The following is a 23127-nucleotide window of genomic DNA, read 5'->3' on the forward strand; positions in this document are numbered from 1 at the left end:
CTGCTTTCATTCTTGCCTCTCATAATCCATTCTCAGCCATAGTAATCATTTTAAGTATTAATCAAACTCTTTTCTCATTTAAAATATTTCAGTGACTTTCCGTTGCATTTAGAATTAAAGTTCATCAAAATGTTCATATGGTATGTGTCCTTTCTAGCTTTTTTCACTTAACAGTGTTTTTAAGGTTCATCTATTCTGTCACAATAACAATACTTCATTCATTTTAATGGCTGCATAATTTTATTTATATTCTATAAATAAAATATTTTTTATTCATTTTGCTTATTTGTTAGTTGATGTATATTTGGGTTATTTCACATTTTGTCTACGAATGATGCTATGCTGAATGCTTATATACAGATTTTTATCTTGACAAAAATCTCTTCACCTAGATATGTACCTAAAATGGAATTGCAATATCATATATTAATTGTATGTTTAGCTCATTGAGGAACTACTAAACTTTTCCACGGTGATTTTACCTTCCTCCTAGCAGTATGTCAGAGTTCAGTTTCCCCACATTGTTGTCAAGACAAAAACTTGGTTTTGGATTGTAGCCATCCTGAGGACAAGTTCATCTCATTTTGGTTTTGATTTGCTTTTCCCTAATAAGTTTCATATTATAGATTTATTTTCTGTTTTTTTCTCATGCCATAAACTTATTTGGAGAAAGTGATCTTTTTAACATTTGTTTTCTATTTCTTCCTAGATGCTCACTCTACACATGGAAGGTCCAATTTTAGAGATGAAAGATCTAGTAAAACATACGAACGTTTGCAAAAGAAATTAAAGGATCGCCAAGGAACACAGAAGGATAAAATGAGCAGTCCACCATCATCACCACAGAAATCCCCTTCTCCCATAAATGAGCACAATGGACTTTCAAAAGGACAAAATACTAGCAGTATACATACAGGATCAGCAAAAAACAAGTCAGGGAAAGGGAAAGTTGGTTCCCAGGTTGATATAGAAATAGAAGGTAAGTATTCAAAATACTCAACTATTATCATTGGTACTTTTCATCATTATTTTTTTTAAAAAGAATTATTTGTTTTTTTATTTAACTTTATTATTTTCCAGTTTGATCAGAGAGAGAGAGGGAAAGGGAGAAAGCAAGCCACCAGATCCAGGACTCGAACTGTGGTCAGCCATGTGGGAGTCCAGCGCCTTTAACCACCACACCACCTGCTGGCCCCATTTTTCATCATTATTTTAACCTACTAAAAATACATTATAACTTTTCAGTCATTTCATAATGGTTCAGATAAGCTATATACATTCATAGCCTAACATTTCCTAAATGTGAGAAAAGGTTTTAGAACCTGAATTGTTACCAAGATGCTACTTTTGATGGTTTTTTTAGAAACTTCAATTAGTAATTTCACCTGTATCATAAACTTTACTAATTAAGAGAAATTTGAGAGGAAAATTTCAGTAACATTAATCCAGACTCCTTTTCTTCTACTTCTGGCCTTTTGGTAAGGCTGTGCTTCTTTTTATCAATACCCTTTATTTCTCCTAGTTTCTTTGGTTGTCATTTCCTGATAGCAAGCAGTTCTATCATTTGCCAGTCTCCCTCTATACAGTATGGTTAGGATAGAGTATTCTTCATTTCTTTCTCGTAAAGTTCTTTCCTTTTCAGAATCTCCTTATTTCTCTTGGGACCTTCCTTTTATCTGTGACTTCTACTGTATAAACTATGAGCACTGTTTTTTGAAAGTACTAGACTCAGTCTTTGTAAGATATATATGAAATGTGTTAACATTCTGCCTTCCATATGTCTACTGTGTATAATTAGTACCTAGGTACTTTTGACTTTAATGTTAAATCTCTTACTATTGCTGATCTTTTTTTCTTTAAGATAATCATTTGTTCATTTTTAATTGTTAGAGGGTATGTACACTTGCCATAGACAGAGAGACAGATGGACAGACAGACAAAGCATTCCCTAGTAGGGAATGGTCTTGCCACAATCCCTTCTTCATTTCTCCCGACTTTCAGGATTTGGGGTACATACATACATACACCTGATGTGTTTTTCAACATAGTCAAGCTATATGGAATCCAGCCTCCTTAACCACTAGGTAACAGGACTAGCCTTGTTGATTTTCTTCACATCTGTAGTTTTTACATATGTATGTCCTTTGGGTATCTTTGGTACTGACTTTTATCTGTTTTAACTCCTAAAGATAGACTATGTCAAATTTTAAGTTTCATTAGAAATCATAAAGCATATTGACATGTCGTTTCACAAGTACCTATAACTACACAATACTCTTAGTCCTTGAATATGCTTATCTAAGTTGATAATCCTGACTCTTACTCTGTTGGATTATCAAATAGCACAACTAATTAGTATGTGACTGGAAGCTAAGATGCTTGTAACTCTAAGGAAAGTATCTAAGTGTAGGCCACATTACACTTCCTACCTTACTTTTTCTTAAAATTTTTATTATCCACTAACAAATTTTTAATAGTGCTTTAATTTCTTCATGGCTTTTATATTAACTTTTACAAAAATGTCCTCCCATATATTAGAGGCCTCCTGGTTTTTGTTTTGTTTGTTTGTTTGTTTGTTTTGGTACTTATGTTTCAGAAGAGTTAAGTTAAAGTTTCATGTCTGTCAATGGTGGCTGTAAGTTATGGTCAAAGCAGTTCCTATTTTGGGAAAACACTGTTAAGGCATGCCATGAAAAGATTACTCAGTTAATTTATTGAGGGGTGTGAGCTTGGCAAATGAGAACTTTCCAGAGAGAGAATATTTTTAAATAATGCATAAAAAGATAGCTTTGTAAGAAATATATAGAGAGAGAAAAATGTGCATAAATATGGATAGAATTATAATTAGTAATCATAATTAAAATGGAAATAGGATCTAAAGCAGAAGAATACTGAAGGATTACAAACTACTGAGTATGAACTAAGGAGTAAGAACTAGAAAATGAGTCTCAAATACTAACCAAATTTCAGGAGACATGTTTGAGAGAAAGAGGGAATTCCATTTAAGTCCATTTTGTTAATATTCAAATATTTTATTTATTTAAGAAAAAGATGAAGAAACAAAAGCATTTGAAACACTTCTGTCCAACATTGTCAAACCAATGGTAAGTATCTCATATTTGTTTTGTTTTGTTTTTCCAGAGGAATATGTATACTCACCAGAGAGAGAACATTTATATTTAGTATATTCATAAAGATTTTTGGTATATTTTTATTCAGGCTTGTTTAAAACTTAACAGTATATTACAGATGTTAGCTTAGTAATGGATCATTATGGATTTGACATAAGGAGAGAACTCTTGATCAGTAAAGCAGAATATTCACGTAAGAATTCACTTTTTAAAACAAGGACATACACTAAATGCTATTGTAGTTTATTAGAATAGGCAAAGATCTAATAGTGTAGATACAATTTATTATCAGTTTTTAAAACTTAGTTTTTTATATATAAACATAAAATCCAGCCAGATAATTCCAGAAGCAAAAAAAAATTAAATTATCCAACAACAGGAAAGCCGGAAGAAGTATTTCCTAGATTTTCTTTTTCTTGTTTACATGCTATGGGATGCATGTACATGACAGAAAGAAAGAGACATAAAACACTCCCCAAGAGAGCCTGGTCATGCTGCAATCCTTTATCTTCTTTTCCCCATCCCATCGGGATATTAAATGTTTATACAAATTGAATGTTTAAACACATTAAGACTCAAAGGGGTTCTTACTGGTAATCAAAAGAAATACAGTCAAATGCAAAGGCACATTGGTTCAGCAATGCTCCACAATGCTGAAGCCACATGGAAGAGTCCCAGGTTCATATCCCAAGGTCTCCCTATACGTGCATGGTGCTCACACAGGCCCATAATCAGCTGGGGATGGATTGTGGCCTGGTGGAATGCCTTTATGTATTTGTGTCCGTCTCTTTTATTTTTGGTAGAAGAAATAACACTTTCATATATATAAAAGTTAAACCTCTGAAACAGGTCCCATTTCTCAGTAAAAAGCACACAAGAATATTTGTTGTATTAATATTATCAAAAAGTAAAAGGAATGCATAGATAAATCTTTTCTTTTTTAACTGGGCAAAATTATATAAACATTAAAAAATGTAGTATTATAATACATTAAAGTAACCATAGTTGGTGTTAATTTAGTGTCTATTTCAAAGTAGCAAAAGAGAGGATATCAGATGTTCACAAAACAAAATAATCATCAGTATTTGAGGTGATAATGTTTATTGTCCTGATGTAATCATTACATATTATGTATTTTTTAAAAGAATTATTTTATTTAACTTTATTTATTATTATTATCATTATTATTTTTCAGTTTGATCAGAGAGAGACAGACAGAGATAGAGGAAGTGAGAAAGCAAGCCACCAGGTCCGACACTTGAGCTGTGGTCGGCCACATGGGAGTCCAGCACCTTTAACCACCATGCCACTTGCTGGTCCCATCATTACATATTATATTCATGGACTGAAAAATTACACTATATTCCATAAATGCATGTAATTATAATATTAAATGTCAATTACAGTTATAATATCTTAAAAAGAGGGAAAAAATTAAAACCCATTTGTGAATCAAATTTGACCTTTTGGTTGCCAGTTTATAATTTACTTAATAAATGTTTCCTTCAGTTTTCTAAAAACACATACAAAGTTATGAAGACTAGAAATATACTAAGATGTTTTCAACAGACACAGGGAAAAATACTGGAGACCAAATTATTTGGATGCCATAATTACAGCCTTATAATAAGAAGACTTTTAGGGCTGGTCCCATAGCCTAGTGGCTAAGGGAGCTATTGTAGATCCCACATGGCTGACCACTATTCAGTTCCTGATGCTGACGACTTGTAAAACGTAACAGGCACATGTGCATCTGTTCCCAAAATTCTGACAGGAAGGAGGAATGGAGGAGATGGGAAATTTGTTCTCTGCGCCGCCCCCCCCCCAACTCCCACCCCATTCCCCTTCTGGCCAGCACACGTACCTTCTGGCAATTAAAAAAAAAAGAAAAGACTTTAGGAAAGACCAAGATGAAACTACTAAAATATCACAGTAACTGTTCCTGTTAGTCTTTCTCTGCTTTTTATAAGAGCTATAACTTTTCTTCATTTTAAAGCAAGTTAATGTAAATGCCAATGATTAAGATTATATCCCAATTTGTTTATTATGAATACATGAACTGTACGATAAAAGACATAATACATAATTATATAGGGTAAAAATAAGTCTTCACTTACCCACTCCTTCATGCTTAGCAGTTTGGGTTTTCTTCTTTTCCTATATCAGTTCATTAGTATGACCATCTATCAAATCATTTTTTTATTTGTCTTTTTATGAAAATAGGAACTTACTGTATTTTGTTGTTCTGCAGCAAGCTTTGTTCTCTTACTGTGCTGTACCTTAGCAATCACATCATTACATTATTGTTCAAAGTGCTGCATACTTATTCATTCTTTTATTCCCAAACTATTTATTGATCCCTTACTGCCAATAGGTTAAAAAAAAAAAATTGTACAAAATGCAACGCGAAAGTGGAAATTGCTGTTACAGAAATAGTGATGTGATGAGTGTTACTGAGAAGGGGATGTTAGTTAAATAAAGCAATCAAGAAAAGCTCTGAGGCTTTGAGGAGTGAGAAAAAAGTGCAAAACTTGGAAAAGATAGGAGAGATCAGCATAGGAAAAAGTAAGTAGGATGATTGACAGAAAGAACCATTATCATGGGGGCTAACAGATGGCAAAGTGATTAAGGCACTAGACTCCTACATGGCTGACTGCAGTTCAAGCCCAGAGGCTTGAAACTCACACCAGGCACATGTGCATGTGTGCCCAAAAATCCCGAAAGGAGAATACAGGAGAAGGTATTGTGTGATGCACTCCCCACCCCCACAGGGGATGATTTCTCACTTTCTTTTCCTTTGTATGCCTGTATAACAAAAGTCTCAAAAAAAAAAAATAATAAATAAATAAAAGACATTATCACTATAGTGTAATAAATGGGGAAAGAAGAATAGTATAAGACAGTGGTGAAAGAAATGACCATAGAACATTTTTGGCCAGGATAAGGCTATTTAACATCAATAAAATGTATTTTTTGGTTTACAAAACAAAAATTTATCTCTCCAGGGACCAGCAGATGACATAATGGTTACATCACTGGACTCCCACATAGTCAACCACAATTCAAGTCCCAGACCTGACGGCTTAAAATTTCCGCTGTGCACATGCACCCAAAATCCTGACAGGAGATTGGAAGAGAAGGGATTGTGGCATGGCCATCCCCCCTTTCTGTCTCTCTCTGGGTCTCCAGTGAGGGCACGCACCCTATAGCAACAATCTCTCTCTAAAAAATAAAATTATCCCTCTATCCCCTAAAAAATCTATGGTTAATTTTTTTTTTCTAGTTTTGCCGTAGGGTACATGCTTTTACTAGAGAGAGAGGGAAAGGGAAAAATTGCCCCCTATGGGCAAGGACCACAATCCCTTCACCTCCATTTTCCTCTCAGGATTCTGGGCGTACACACACATGTACCTGGTGTGTTTTTCAAGCCAGCTGGTCTGGGACCTTAATTCCCATATGGTGCACAGTTGGCCTTAACCACCATGCCGCCTAACCTGAAGAAAAAATGCTTTGCTCTGTTTTTTGTATGAATACCATCTCCACAAAGGCTTACCTTTTAATTTTGCCGATTTTAGAAAGTTTAAATAAGCCAGTCCCTCATCTAATAGGCTTACTACGGTTCTACTTTTTCTGACAACCCCCAAATGATAAATTTGGATGCTCTAACTTGACCATTCGAATTTGTTTTCTCTTATAAAGGAGCATATACATGTAAATAAATATAAACATACACAGAATTACTTCAGAATATTTGAGGGACTATGTCTCTTTGAGTAAATTAACTTAAGTGTAAAGTGCCTGTCTAGGTTTTCTTTTGGTTGTTTTTGTGTATTTGGTTGTTGTTGCATGCTGTAGTCATATAGATCACCATATGACTGACTTGTTTGTTCCATAAATATTTGGTTGTTCCATAAATTTTTGACTATTTACAAAATGCTGTGCTAAAAGCTAGAGATAGGGTGGAAGCAGAGGTCAGACATGGCCCCTACCCCAGAGCTTGGTTTAATAGACTAAGCATTATGCTTAATAAATGAAAATTTTGTTTTTTTAATGTAAATTCATAAAATTTTATATGTATGTTTAAAAATAAATTTATAAAATATAAAAATTATAAAATTAAAAATATTAAATTATAACTAAAATTCCAGAATAAAGATATAGAATACTATCAGAGTGCATAATAGGGGGATGAAGCCTTGACAAGGTATCTGGGAAATTTCTCTAAGAGAGGAGAGGGAAAGGAGTGTGGGAAGTATTGCAAAGAGTGGAACAGCATTTGCAAACCATTGACCATTGAACAGAGCGCATTATTGGAGAAACCAAAAAAAAGAAAGGAAAAATCTTTTTTTTTTTTGGAGAGGTTTTTGCTATAGGGTGCTTGCGCTCACCAGACAGAGACAGAGAGACAGAAAACGAGAAATCACTCCCCAGGGGGGATAGTCACGCCCGCAGTCCCTTCTCTCCTCCATTCTCCTCTCGGGATCTTGGGCACGCACGCACACGCGCCTGGCGTGAGTTCTAAGCCACCGGGTCCGGGACGTGAACCACGGTCGACTACGTGGGAGTCCAGCAACATAGCCATTATGCTAACTGCTGGTTCCCAAGAAAGGAAAAATCTTAAAGGCTCTCTCATGGGGTTAGAGGACAATGTATAGGAGAAGACCTGGCACATACAGTAGTCTCATAATCTCAGCCCACACTCAGGTTGAGTGGCCTGGGACAAGACACTTTGCCTTTCTAAATTGTTCTTCTAATATGAAAAGGAGAATAATGGTATTGTATACCCTTGCATGCTTGAACTAATTCATTATGCTGACCTTGCTTGTCTTATTTGAGCTTTGAAATTATCCAAGTCTCATTTCTATCAAAATCTACTGACACCTTTATTTTGATAATGTTTGAAATTAAACATACTTTGTGTTGTGTTCATTGTCTTTACTTTCAGAATTAATATCCCTTCCCTATCCCTTTTTATGGTTACTACAAGTACAGTCAGGTTTCCCTAGACTGAACCTTTGAGTTATCTTGAGAATTATTCTTACTTGCTAATCCCCACATCCAGACAAGGATCAAGCATTGTCATTTCTTCTGTTTTAATATTGCTGGAAGTACTCTCATGTCTTATTTTTATGGTCTTTCTTAAAATCTGTACAATATATGTTGTTCTGAGCTCTTCACAGCTTCCTAGCCAGACTTAATTTAACTTAACAGATAACTGTTCTCAAGGTTTGTCACTATCTGACAAGAAAACAGTCTGCTTCAAAACTTAAAACGTACTTGTAACCTAATCCAGCCACTTTCTCAAACAGCTGTTTTTATTTTTGTCTCTTACTATCAAATCTTTGTCAATTCTCATACATATTTTTATAATCATGTCTGGTTTTAGCTACTATATAGAAGTGGATTGAGAATAGGAGCATTGTATAGTGGGGAAAAAATTTTTCAGGTCCAAATCACTAGTTGAGTGATCTCTGACAGACCTAACCTTTTTGAATATGTTCCATCTATAAAGATAGTTGTACCTATTTTGCCTGCTTTTGGTCTAGTTGTAATAGTAAGATGACTGTAAAACCAAATGTTTACTTCTAAGGTAGCATACAAAGAGAAGATTATCTTCAGCCTTTATTATTCACCTCTTCTAGAACTCCATCTCCTGAGGCATCCTAAAAAATACCCAAGTTTGTTGTGTTTTGCCAGCAGTGGGAAGAAAATCAAATTCTTAGTCTTATTTTCTAAATCGTTTTATCTTCTTTGTTTCTCTAAAATAAAGAATTACATTCCTTTTTGTTGTTGTTCTCTGTTATTTCTATCAATAAACATTTAGCCATCCAGGTTTCCCTGGGTTGTAATATCAGTATCATCTTAGCTTTATCTTTCATTTGTTTCATGCCAAATTGAACTTTAAGCTTTATCACTTCTTTTACTGTAGACTTGTAGGATCCATTGTTCTTTGCCACCTTCATTCCTCAAACACACACACATACACAGTAGTTACCTCAATCTTCACACAGGAATTTACAGTAGTTTGGGAGGGGGTCTTACCATTTTTCTATACAACTCTATAATCCACCTGAAGCCAGCAACAGATAACAGCAGTGTTAGGCATTGTTCTGATTGCATTTATTCTCTTTTACTCATTTACTGTTTCAAAACACTGTTACCCTGTGATTCAGGACATCATTCTCCCTCTTTCTCCTATGATCTTTTTAGTAGTCTTTTATCTGCCCTTCTTTCTCCCCCTTAGTGAGTAGTTCTCATGGGAATATAATTACTAGGGAGTTTTTTAAAATACACGCTCCTGGTCCCAGCTGCTGTGGCACAGTGGTAACACAAGCACTCTGCAGTATTGGAAGCTATATAGCAGCAACAGTTCAGATCCTGGTTGGACTGAAAACCAGTCAGATTTACACAAACATGAGAACCCAGGATCCTGAGGAACTAGGGAAGGAATTCTGGCATAAGGAGACCTTGTCTGGGTGCTTTCTCTCTCCCCCATGTATACACACATGCTTTCTATCAGTGTTTTTTAAATACTCATGTATATACCTTGGAAAACCAACTTGGATTGATAAGCTTGGGAAATACTCATTTCTGTATCACCCACCTCTTTTCTGCCAAGTTGTATCTCATCTCAAGTCCTTTAAAATGCTATTTGAAGTTTTTTTCTTTTAAAGCTTTCCATAGCTGGGAACCAGCAGTTAGCATAATGGCTATGTTGGACTCCCACGTAGTCAACCACGGTTCGCGTCCCGGACCCAGTGGCTTAAAACTCACACCGGGCACGTGTGCTTGCGTCCCCGGGATCCCAGGAGGAGAATGGAGGAGAAGGGATTGCGGCGTGACCATCCCCCTTGGGGGGTGATTTCTCGCTTTCTGTCTCTATGTCTCTGTCTGTCAGGCGAGCGCACGCGCCCTATAGCGAAAACCTCAAAAAAAAAAAAAAAAGTCATCACTTTCCCCAGGGGGGATGGTCACGCCGCAATCCCTTCTCCTCCATTCTCCTCTCGGGATCTTGGGCACGCACGCACACGCGCCCAGCGTGAGTTTTAAGCCACCGGGTCCAGGACACGAACCGCGGTCGACTACGTGGGAATCCAGCGACATAGCCGTTACGCTAACTGCTGGTTCCCAATAACCACTCCTTTTGTGCTTTAATATTGATAATGCGAATAATAGGAGAATGAGATGAGACCAGAAGTTTTTACTGTAAAAACATATTGGAAAAGTTGAAATTTGCGTTATGTCTTAAGTTTATTTTTAAACTGTATTTGCTAAACTATATATTTGTACATAATATCCTGGAAAAGGCTGTTTAGTTAATAGTTAAAAGTATAGCTTAGTTATTATTTAGTTAAAAACTTAATTAAGGGTATGGTGGCATCCACCCTATGACAAAAACTTTGTTAAGGGGCCAGCAGATAGCATAATGGTTACATTGCCAGACTCTCACATGGCAGACCGCGACTGGGTGGCTTGAATATCACCCTGGGTGCGTGTATATGAGCATGCCTAAGGTCCCAGGAGAAAATGGAGGAGTAGGGTTTGTGATGTGGCCATCACCCCTGGGGTGTGATTTCTCACTTTCTCTCTCTCTCTCCATGGCAAGCATACACATCCTATGGCAAAGCCTCTAAAAAACAAATTAGATTTCTCACTTTCTCTCTCTCTCTCCATGGCAAGCATACACGTCCTATGGCAAAGCCTCTAAAAAACAAATTAGTTAATACTATCTTTCAGTGCTCATTTCTTAGTTTTGACAAAAGTACATGGGTAAGATGTTAACATTAAGAGAAAGTGTAGAGTAGGCAAGAACTCTATACTACCTTCCTAACCTTTCTGTAAGTCTTATTCCAAAATAAGCCTTTTTAATAATACTATATTTGGGTACCTTGTAAGCAATTGAGCTCATTCGGCCACTCATTTTGTAGATGAGTTCTAGAACCCTGAGAGATTGAGAGTTCAGTATCACCATGCAAATTAATGGCAAGTCTCATGCCTCCCCACTTAAAGTATTCTTAGATGCTTATATTTACAGAACTTGACAAAGTGAGCTTTACAAAGTAGATACCAGTTATGCTGTTGGCTGACCTACCTTCGGAGTGTCCTGCTCACATGCTCACCATTCAACACAGCTATGATCAGCCCATAAAATCAGGAGGCAATTAAATATGTATGATAACAGTATGTGTATGTGTGTTTTTTGTTTTTTGTTTGTTTGTAGAGTTTTTTGCCTTAGGGTATGTGCAGAAACAGTGAAAGGGAAATGAGAAATCACATCCCAGGGAGAATGGCCATGCCACTATCCCTTCTTCATTCTCCTCCCAGGCTCTTAGGCATGCACGCACATGTGTCCAGCCTGAGTTTCAAGCTCCAAGGTCCAGGGACTTGGACTGTGGTTGGCCATATGGGAGTCCAGCAACGTAATCACTTCACCATCTGCCAGCCCCTTTATGTTTATTTTGTAAAAGAAGGGAAAAAACACTGTGCTTAGTAGCAAGGTAATGGTCAGATGAACACTGATTAATAAAAGGAATCAGTTCTTAAGTTTAGTGTAAGTGAAACAATATTAAGACTTTAGAACAGTATTATAGTAAATAAAATAGTGTTTTCTTTGATTAATAGATGGAGAATAAATTTAAAAAATCATTTTTACATTTACTCAGGGTTTGAGAACTTTGAAAGGAGAGAAGGTTACACTGATTTAGAGATTGTTTATTCTGCCTGATACATGTAAAGTAATTATCCTACTGCTTAGTGATTTGGTTTTATATTTAGAAATGCTAACTCAGTCATTAAATGTATTTTTTTTTTTTGAGAGATTTTCACTGTAGGGCGCATGCGCTCACCAGACAGACAGAGAGAGACATAGAGACAGAAAGCGAGAAATCACCCCCCAGGGGGGATGGTCATGCCCCAATCCCTTCTCCTCCATTCTCCTCTCGGGATCTTGGGCACGCATGCACACGCGCCCGGCGTGAGTTTTAAGGCACCGGGTCTGGGACACGAACCGCGGTCGACTACGTGGGAGTCCAGCGACATAGCCATTACGCTAACTGCTGGTTCCCAAATGTATATTATTTTAAATTAAGCTTTTCCATAAATACCTATATGTAATCTGGCTGGCGTGTTATTCTGTTCATTCAACTTTTTATTATAAAAATAATAGATACTCAATCTATTCCAGTAGTAGAGAAACATAAAACACCATTGAAACCAACTTTTTTTTTCCTTCACAGTTTTCTGTGTCCTACCACACACAGACAGAATCCCCAAAGTTAACATTTAGTACATTTGTATGATTTTTAGACCTTTATGTGCATTTTTAAAATAAGTTTAGCACAACTGGTATCCTACTATATATGTAGTTTTCCAGTTTCCTTTGGTCCACTAATACATAGTGCCAGTACACTGAGGAAATCTTTGGATATCAACACATACGTATCTACCTCATTCTTCAACATCTGTATAGTATTGTGTTAAGAGGCTACACTATTATTTAAGTAGTAATGCCCTATATTTCCAGGGTTTTGCCATAGATAATGCTGCAATGAACATTCTTAAGTGTGTTTATTTGCATCTTATATAAGCTTATATGTAAGATATTTGTCCTGAAGAAAAATCCTGGAAGTATAATTTCTAAATTAAAACAAACACATTTAACATGTCTATAATGGTTTCTAAGTTCCTCTGCATAAGGATTGGAGCAATATATTGGGTCATCTGAAAGGCATGATGTATTTTTCTATGCAAAAATGCATTATGACTTCCAGGGACCCAATATACACCCTTCTACATTTAAAAGAATGTCCATTATAGCAAGTCTTCAACACACTGGATATTAATAGCTTTTAATTCTTCTTCTATCCAGCAAATGAAAAGTAGTATCTTGTTTTAATTTACATTTAATTATGATGCAGTTACATGTTTCACATATTTACATTTATATTTACATTTTTACATTTCTTTGGACTGCCAGGTGTGTTGCTCATTTTTCTCTTGAGTTGTGTGTGTGTGTGTGTGTGTGTGTGTGTGTGTATGTCTTTTACTATAATCACACTTTCTAAGTTGAAGAAATGAACCCTTTAAATACATGAAGTATTCAAAAGTTCATGGGAAATATGTATTACGAAAAAAATACTCAAATAGATTTCAAAACTTTTTTATCAAAATGAACTCAAATGGAATATTTTAATTCTATTTTTTCATAAACTTTCTGATGTACCTCACATATCACAAGTGATTTTTCTCCTATTTTTTCATTTGAATTTTTATGGTGTCTACACTAGTAGTTTTGAGTGGTATAAACTGGTCTTTAAATTTAAATATGTCTGCCCTTTCCAAAAAACTATTATCTTACCTACAAATGGCAGGTTTTTATTTGTTACATTTTATATAAGTATATACAACTATGGCTTATTTAATCTTGTTACCTAGTTAGATATGTCACTGCTTATTGTGCATATTACATCCAGAGAGTTTTTAAATATAGTGTTTATTTTCACAGGCCTCAGACATCCAGGCAAGGACAGTAGTTCTTACTTGGTCACCACCTTCCAGCTTTATTAATGGTGAGACAGAAGAGACCATTGCTGTACCAGAGTTTTATGGTTATGAAATTCTGGTCTCGACAACTGGAAAAGATGGGAAATACAAAAGTGTATATGTGTACGTATTCGTTATGTCTTACCCGCCCCCAATCGTGTTACTTAATGGTTTATCATAAAAAGCCGATTACAAATTTTAGTCTATTTTTCCCTCTTTATGCTTTGATTTTGAATCTATAAGTAGACTAGTGATAGTGACTTCCATGTGAATGATCCAAATGCAAATTGGTATATATTTCTGTTTATACTTCCCTAGAAGAATCATGTTCATTGACCATATTCAGTGTTTGTTGTTTTAGTAGGCTCTCTAATAGCTGTTTCAATATTAACATCTTCTTGATGTATTAAATATAAATTGTAGTATGTAGAACCCAGGACAAGAAATAGAAAACTCTCAGTTATAAACTCATATAGTATTGTATTACTCCTCTACACACTTAGATTTAAATATTCTATATACAAACTCCTGTCCTGTTGTAAAATGAATTTAGGACTAGTGTTCCTCACTTATATGTAAGCGTATTAATAATCATATTTTTAAAACATTATAGTTTTCTTTCCTTGATTTGAAAGTATATTACACATGGAACTAGCAGGTGGCATGGTTGTTAAAGTGCTGGACTCCCATGTAGCCAACTGCAGTTTGAATCCCAGACCTTATAGCTTGCTTTCTCACTTTCCCTCTCTCTTTTTCTCTCTGTCTATCTTGGTGAACATGTATGCCCTATAACAAATTTTAAAATAATAATACAATTAAATAATTCTTAGAAAGAAAAAAGTATATTACTAGGAAGCCTTAGAAAGAGTCAGTGGCCAAAATTGTTACATTTTATGACTTTTTAAAATATATTTTTTTGTCTTTTTTTTTTTTTTTAAGTTTTTGCTATAGGGCATGCATGCTCACCTAGGAGAGCAAGAGAGAGAGAAAATGAGAAATCACTCCCTAGGGGAAAGCCACACTCCCATTCTCTTGGGATCTTGGGCACTGATACACGTACATAGTGTGATTTTCAAGCCTCTGGGCTCGGGACTCAAATAGCAGAGTTGGCCATGTGGGATCCAGTGCCTTCACTTTTATACCACCTGCTGGCCACAATTTTTTTGTCCTTATTAATATAGACGTTGTTTATTCTAATGAAAAAATAGAGCTGATTATTAGTTACACAGTTTAAGCACCAGGAGGACTATAAACAAAGTAGTCAGTCATGGAATGATCAGAACACTGGCTACATTACCTTCTTGGTATCCTGTTTTCAGAAAATATATGATAAGGAGAAGAAAAGAAAGTAAAACTGCTCCAGTGATTCTAATCATTACTTAAGATTATAAAAATGCCCTGCCTCCTCTCTACTGAGATTCCCTTGTGTTTATTTTATTCATTTTTCTTAAAAGAGATAAGTACACCTACCTAAGGGATAAATCAGGGATAAAGACCATCATCATAAAAGTTTCTCTTTGTGTGATGATTGGTCTTAGTTAAATATGACTGTTTGCTAAGAGGAAGGATTAATTTCCATTCGTAGCCTGTCCAGGAAGCATAAGAGGGACATTAATCACCTCCATTATGCTTACATCAATTAGTCTCTCTCTGAGGATGTTACTGTAACTACCCAGTTCATTCAAATGAGATGTTCTCATGATAATTACTGACTTTGATTTGAGAAACAGGGATAACTAAGAGGCAAGGACTGGGATAGGGAGAAAAGTCCATAAAGTTGGGAAAAGGAGGAAGATTGAAGGAAATGAAATAGGGAACAGTGGTTAAAAACAGAAGAAAAGAAACAGAGAAAGGCTAGTTTGTGACTGTATACCCAAATAATAGTTATATCAAATGATTACTTTAAAACATGTGCCGTTTTAATTGAAAATATAATAGTGGCCATGGGAAATGCTTTACTTTAAATGATGGTTCACCTTTTTATTTCCTAATCAACCTTAGCATTGTAAATAAAGTTCCATGTTATTTTCTAATAAAATGAAATGGCAGACTCCTTGTAAAAATTTGCTAGTTTCTATTTCAGTAGTAACATTTTTTATTCAGTATTTTATGTATAAAATGGATTTTTAAATAATTGATACATGGTTTCATTTCTTTAGTAAGCTAATTATCTTCCTAATTCCACTTTTAAAAAAATAAAGTCTGGTTTACATATTTGATTTGCTTAACACATCTTTTTTTAAAAAGTTATATGCAAGTACATATTTCAGTGTGGCACATGTCCTAATTGCACAAAATCTCTAATAGTGGAATCTGAGTATGGTTACAGTTGGTAAAGAAGCAGTATAATTTCATAAAATACCACAAACTACATTGTTTATAAAGCATATTTTTTGGAAATGTTTTGTCTATCAGACACTGAAATATTACACTTTTTTTTCCCACAGAGGAGAAGAAACAAGTGTCACTTTAAATGATCTCAAACCAGCCACAGATTACCATGCAAAGTAAGAAAATCCTAAATCTTTCTTTTATATGACATAGCATACTTTTAAAAAAAAATTAGTGATTTACTTAAAAATCTGGATATTTAAATACTTTTATTTTAAAACATGGTCTTTGTGTGAACTTAATTTTTATTTTATTTTTTCAGGGTTTTTTTTTGTTTGTTTATTTTTAATATTGCTGGAAAGTATACACATGAGATGGAAAGAGGGAGAAAGTACCCACCCCATGGGAAATGGTCATGCCACAATCCCTTCTCCATTTCTCCCTCCTTTTGGGATTTTGAGCATGCACACATATGTACCCTGCGTGCTTTTCAGGCTGCCAAACCTGGGTCTCAAACCATGCAGCTGGCCATGTGGGATCCAGCTTCCTTAACCGTCAGGCCACAAGCTGTCAAACTTTGGTTTTTCTATTGGTGCAGCTACCAACATTTTCCCAAAAAATTAAAGTATTGGAACAAAGGGATAATCACTCTGTTTGTAGCATCTAGGGATTGGAATTAATCTAGAATATGCCTACAGTATCTAATTTAGCACTTAAAACTTGTTCTAGCTTTTAAAATTTTTATAAAACAGAATCATAAATAACACTTGGTTTATTCTTATATACTTTTAGTACATCCTGTTTTTGAAAGAGTTCAAATTCTAGACCCTCCACATCTGGGGCCTAACATGACATTTAATCAACCCCCTTTTTTTTTTTTTTTTTTTTTTTTTTTTGGGGGGGGTTTTCTCAAGGGGAGAGGTTTTTGCTATAGGGCGCGTGCGCTCGCCAGACAGAGAGAAACAGAGACAGAAAGCAGGAAATCACTCCACAGGGGGGATGGCCATGCCACAATCCCTTCTCCTCCATTCTCCTCTCGGGATCTTAGGCACACGCGCACACGCACCCGGCGTGAGTTTTAAGCCTCCGGGTCCAGGACACGAACTGCAGTCTACTACGTGGGAGTCCAGCGACAGCCATTATGCTAACTGCTGGTCCCAATCAAACCCATTTTTTAAAAGAGCGCTTGTGGGATTATTTCTTCAGGTATACTTTTATGGATAAACCTAAAGTACAGTTCAACTTACTATTTCTCAAACTGAAATATAACCATTTCTGAATCATGAAGTTAATTTTATTAGTTATCTTTAGCATTTAAAAAAAAAAACTGAAATAACTGAGTTATCGGAAAAGTCATGATTTTTTTTTGTTTATCCATGCAAAAACGCATCATCATTTTTCCAACAACCCAATAAAATCAAATGAAATAAAAAGTATCAGTATATTACCCCTAATTAAGACTATTAGTTCAGGAAACATTTGTTGCATGTGCATATAACTCATATGTACAGAGACATAGTTACTGTTTAAAATGTATTTCTTTCTTTGGATTACATTTTTTTAAAAAAGGAAAAAAAAGAATACCTCTGATCTAATCTTTTATTTTTTAAGGCCCCTCCTAATATTCATATATTCTCAGTAGTACATTTAGAGGACACTTTACATTTTGTTTTTCCTTTTGCTATAGGTTGCATGCAATCGCCAGAGAGAGAGACAGAGGGACAGAAAGTGAAAAATCACACCCCAGATGGCTGTACTGCAATCCCTTCTCCTTCAGTCTCAGACCTCTTGGGATTTTGGACCCGCACTCATGCACATGCACCCAATTTTAAGCCACTGGATCTGGGACTCGAACCATGATTGACCAGCTGGGAGTCCAGAGATGAAGCCATTACACTATCTTGCTGGTCCCAGCATCTTAACTAACTTATAAGTACTGAAAGAAGATGCTATTGAAGGTGGAGTACTGTGATAGCATGAAACTGTTTTGTTTTATCCCCATAGAGTACAGGCAGAATATAATTCTGTAAAGGGAACTCCTTCAGAAGCTGAAAGCTTTACCACCTTGAGCTGTGAACCCGATATACCTAATCCACCAAGGATAGCCAATCGAACCAAAAATTCACTCACTTTGCAATGGAAGGTAAGAATATTTTGTAGAGCATTTCCAAATGGAAATACGTTTCTCTCTTCCCCACTCCACAGTATTGAATTTTCATTGGTTTGGGAAACAAAAAGAGCATTAAGCTAACTTGCTATTGCACTTTATATATACTAAATAGGCATTTGTTTCTTATATCTTATTATAACACTCTTAGTGGTTTTTCTTACTATGTTTAAATGAACAAAAAACATTTTATTTGTAATTAGTAGTATTTATTATACTGCATATGTGATGACATTGAGATTCTTCTTCATTCTTAACTCATTATTCCTATTTGTAATATTATGTAAGGACACATATCCTTTTATTCCAAAATCAAATTCATAATAACTAGACATAGTTTTTAAAAAAGTATCAACATGTCTTAAAAGAAGAATGAAAATAGGATAATATGTAATCTAATGTATAAATAATGTTTGAGCCCAGCTACACAAAAAGATACAATGGAGTAAACAGACACTAGACACAGAATTCATAATTCAAGTACCACAAACAGCATTGTCGTTGGTGACATAATTTCTGAAATGGTACAGAGTTCTTGGTAATTGTCTGAACAAAATTAAATACAGTCTTTGTCAAAATTTCCCAGCAATTGCATTTTGGTAAAGTTTAACACTTTTTAAAATCATACAAAAAGTACTCAGTAAAATGGAATTAGACTGTAGTTTCTCATAATTATAAACAAATATTTCACCTACCAGGACATTCAATAGGAAATTCAAAAAGCCTTGCTAAAGAGAACTTTTTTTTTTAAGATTTTTGCCATGGAGCACATGCCAGAGAAGCAGACAGAGACAGTGAGCAAGAAAGTGAGAAAGCACATACCCCCACCCCCTGCCACCGGGAGGTGGCTATGCTACAATCCCTTCTCCGTTCTCCTCCTGGAATTTTGGGCATGCACACATGTGTGCCTGACTTGAGTTTCAAGCCACCAGATCTGGGACTCGTAGTCAACAATGTGAGAGTCCAGCGCCTTAGCCACCATGCCATCTGCTGGCCCTGAAAACAATTCTTTATTGTACTGATTGTCTCACAAACAGCTGGACTATTGGTACCCTTGATCTCCAACCTGTGATCATCAGTCCCTCCTCCTCCTGCATTACTGTGATCAGGGCGGAAATGCCCCTCACAGAATTTCACTTCTGTTAATAGCCATTGACTTACAGTGATATATAACTGTTGGGTTGTTGGGAAAGTCATGACACATTTTTTGCATTAAAAAAACATAGAAAAATCATTACTTTCCCAACAGTTTAATATTTGTCTTGATTAAATTGCCTACTCTTGCCCCAAGAGCAGAATTCAGGCTAGTTTTTCTCTGAAGACTTTTGAGAATTTGGAGTTTCCTCTTTGCTCAGTAGCCTTTTAACTCCAGTTCTTCTATGGCTAGTAGAATTTTTTCAAAAGTTTACTATTACTATACTTAAATTTTTTTAAATGTGCTTATATATATTTTCATGTGTAATATAAAATATGAGTAGGCCCAACCTCAGTAGTGCGTGTTGATTGTCATGTTTATTGGCAGGCTAAGACCACATGAGGGACCCAAGTCCGATTCCTGGCCTACACTGAGAAACTGGGCATTGTTCCATGTGTTTACAGTTTTCACTACTCAGAGGCTGAGATGGAGGATCACAACATAGAGAAAAGAGACCCTGTTTTTTTTTTTTTTAATTTCCTTTTTAAAAAAATAAAATAAAAGTGGACTGATTTTATTTCATGTCACTTAAAACAGAATTTTGTTTGTGAATATGCTCATGTCCTTTCCTTTGGTAGGGCAGTTAGAATAGCAGCCCATTGCCCTTCATGTAGGTTGAGGTCTCCATAGGTCACTCTCTTTATCCTGAAAATAACTAAAAATTCAATTTTGAGCTTTCTGTACCAATACCCCAATGTTGCCAATAGTCCTAAAGATGTAGACAGTGCTACCTCTTCAAATTACCCACACTGGTTGCCCAGGTTTGGAACCTGCTAGAATAAGACCTCTATTCACACACACTAATCACCATGGCTGGTGAAAGAGATACCATTGTTGGTATTATTAGAGATAGTATTATATACCTCAGAGTTGTTAGGAAGATTAAACAGATAGTATCTGTATAGTTTTAATACCACAGTGCCTAGAATATAATAAACATAACTATTACTATTTAATTTTATAGAGGAAGAAAACTTACTTAGGTTAGTGACTTGATTACCTGAAATGAAGCACATTGAGGCAAGATTCTTTAAGCAACCTAACTCTTCACTCTTATATAATATTTCATTTAGATTGTAAGGTAAGTTTTAATGAATGATAGTACCAGTCCTAAGGAGCTTAAAGTTGATAAAACCTTCTGAAAGAAAGAGAATTTTTTTAAAAGGATTACTAAAGTTAAGATAGCTTTTGCTGAAAGATTGCTCAGTGTTCAGAAAAACTTGAGTTTTTGCTTTGTTTTCTTTCCTTACATTTAAAAGGATTATAGGTATGCAGTACATACATCTTGTGCATATTTTTCTGAGACTCAGTCACAGAGAACATCTACAACATAAACTAGATTCCTTAGATTAGATAATCACAGTTTCATTTGTGAAGTACTAAATTTGTTTACATTTTGTTTATTTTTTGGTGTTCTAGGCACCTAGCGACAATGGTTCTAAAATCCAAAGCTTTATTTTGGAATGGGATGAGGTAAGTAAATTTTATTTTAGTTTGAATGACCAAAATTATGTGTATATTTGCAAGCAGAAGTAACATTTTTGTTTCATTTTTTTTCCTTTTTAAAAAATTATCTGATTTCTGTGAGGGGAGGATCAGATTGATTTGACAAGTAGAAATTACTGATACTTAGCTCCCATGTTTTATTTTATCAAACCACTATCAAAACTGTCACTTAGATAATTAACTTATTATTTTATGAAGGAACATTTTTTTTACCCCAGCCTTAAAGGCAAGTGTATTCATTTCTTATGGTGCTATAACAAATTACTGCAAAGCTGATGACTTAGCACTTTTAGGGGCCAGCAGGTAGTATGGAGGTTGAGGTGTGGGATTCCTTCATAACCAACTGTAGTTCAAGTCTTAGGCCTGGTGGCTAGCTTTATTACATTTTCTCTCTCTCTCTTATCTCTTCCTTTTTCCTCTCTCTCTCTCTCTCTGTCCCTATAGGAAATTTAAACATAGTAACAATAAATTTTTTAAGTTAAAAATAAACTGAATAAATAAAACAAATGTATTCTCTTATGGTTCTGAGAGCCAGAAATCCAAAATGAGTTTCGCCGTGCCAAAATCAAGTTGTCAACATGTCCGTGCCTCCTCTGGGGACTCAGAATAGTGTCATTTCTTTGCCTTGGCCAGCTTCTATAGACTGTCCCCATTACTTGGTTCATGGCCATATCACATTGCATTTGTTTCTCCTACTTCCATTGTCACATCCCTTCTGTTCTTAGATCTCCCTTACCTTTCCTCTAATAAAGTCATTTATAATTCCATTTAGGTTCCACCCAGATAATGCAGAATAACCTCCCATTGCTAGATTCTTAATTTAGTCACATTGTACAATCCTGTCACCATATAAGGTAACCTTTACAGATTTCAGGGATTAGTATCTTGACATTTGGGGGGCCATTATTCAGCCTACCACAGCAAGCACACTGGCTGTATTGTTTTGTGCATTGCTTTACTATAGTAATTAATCATGTTCTTTCTTACCATACTGCATAAACTAAGAGGAGAAACCAGAGAGGGTACAAGAAATTCCATTGTTGGGACCAGCAGTTGGCATAATGGCTATGTCTCTGAACTCCCATGTACTCGACCACAGTTCGAGTCCCAGACCCGGTGGCTTAAATTCACACCAGGTGTATGTGCATGCATGCTCAAGATCCCAAGAAGAGAATGAAGGAGAGGGGGTTGCATGGCCATCCCCCCTGGGGGGGTGATTTCTCGCTTTCTATCACTGTCTCTCTCTTTCTGGCAAACACATGGGCCCTATAGCAAAAGTCTCTCCCAAAAAAAAATGAAATTCCATTGATAATTAAAAGTTGAGCAGTGTATTTTAAAAATGATAAAGCACGGGGCTAGCAGGTGGCATAATAGCTACGTCACTGGACTCTCATGTAATCAGCCATGGTTCGAGTCCTGGACCTGGTGGCTTAAACTCACATCAGGTGTGTGTATGTGCATACCCAAGTTCCCGAGAGGAGAATGGAGGAGAAGGGATTGTGGCATGGCCATCCCCCTAGGGGGTGATTTCTTGCTTTCTGTCTCTCTGTCTCTCTCTGTCTTTCTGGAGAGTACACACGCCCTATAGCAAAAACTTCTACCAAAAAAAATGGTAAAGCACAACCAAGTAGGTTTTATTCCAGAAGTTTTAAGAGAATTCAGAATTAGAAATTATATTAATATATCACATTAGAAGAAAAAGTAATATCCTCTCAATAAATGATGAGAGGGTATTTAATACAGTTTAGCACCTATCCCAATTAAAACACAAATTATGAATATATAGGTAACTCTTTATTTGATAGCTATTTTTATGCCATCACAAACCAGGAAAGGCAATTCTGTTCAAAGGAGAAACAAGCCAAAAGTTACCAGTACTCCTCACTTTTATTTAGCATTATTTAGGAAATTATAGCAAATGCCTATGACTTTAAACTGAAACAAGAGGTAAAGCTATGTATGGGCTGAGGGGAAAAAATTATCCTTATTTAGAGATGATACAATTTTCTATGTGGACAACTCAGGAGAAACTACTAATTACCATTGAAATTAGCCAGAGAGGGCCAGACAGTGGTGGTGGCTACGACGGCTGGATCCTACTGTGTAGTTTGATCCCTGACCTGCAACTTGAGAAACATACCAGGCGCATGTGCTGCCATGCCCAAAATCTTAAAAGGAGAAAAAGAGGAGAAGGGACTGCAGTATGACCATCCTCCATGTGAGGACTTTCATGCTTTCTCTCTTTCTGTCTCACT

General features: G+C 35.8%; 1 protein-coding gene across 6 annotated transcripts in view; it reads left to right on the top strand.

Annotated features, from left to right (window-relative positions):
- Nucleotides 1–23127, top strand: part of FNDC3A (fibronectin type III domain containing 3A) — a 212450-nt gene that overhangs the window by 146825 nt on the left and 42498 nt on the right. For all 6 annotated transcript variants that reach the window (XM_027771819.1, XM_027771818.1, XM_027771816.1 and 3 more), the window contains 6 exons: nucleotides 710–979; nucleotides 3046–3104; nucleotides 13636–13796; nucleotides 16121–16180; nucleotides 18009–18147; nucleotides 20786–20839. In XM_027771819.1, coding sequence (XP_027627620.1) covers nucleotides 710–979; nucleotides 3046–3104; nucleotides 13636–13796; nucleotides 16121–16180; nucleotides 18009–18147; nucleotides 20786–20839 — 743 coding nt within the window. The remainder of the gene's footprint in view (nucleotides 1–709; nucleotides 980–3045; nucleotides 3105–13635; nucleotides 13797–16120; nucleotides 16181–18008; nucleotides 18148–20785; nucleotides 20840–23127) is intronic.

The sequence above is a fragment of the Tupaia chinensis genome, unplaced genomic scaffold (genome assembly GCF_000334495.1).
Source record: "Tupaia chinensis unplaced genomic scaffold, TupChi_1.0 Scaffold000037_17, whole genome shotgun sequence".
NCBI classification, from domain to species: Eukaryota; Metazoa; Chordata; class Mammalia; order Scandentia; family Tupaiidae; genus Tupaia; species Tupaia belangeri.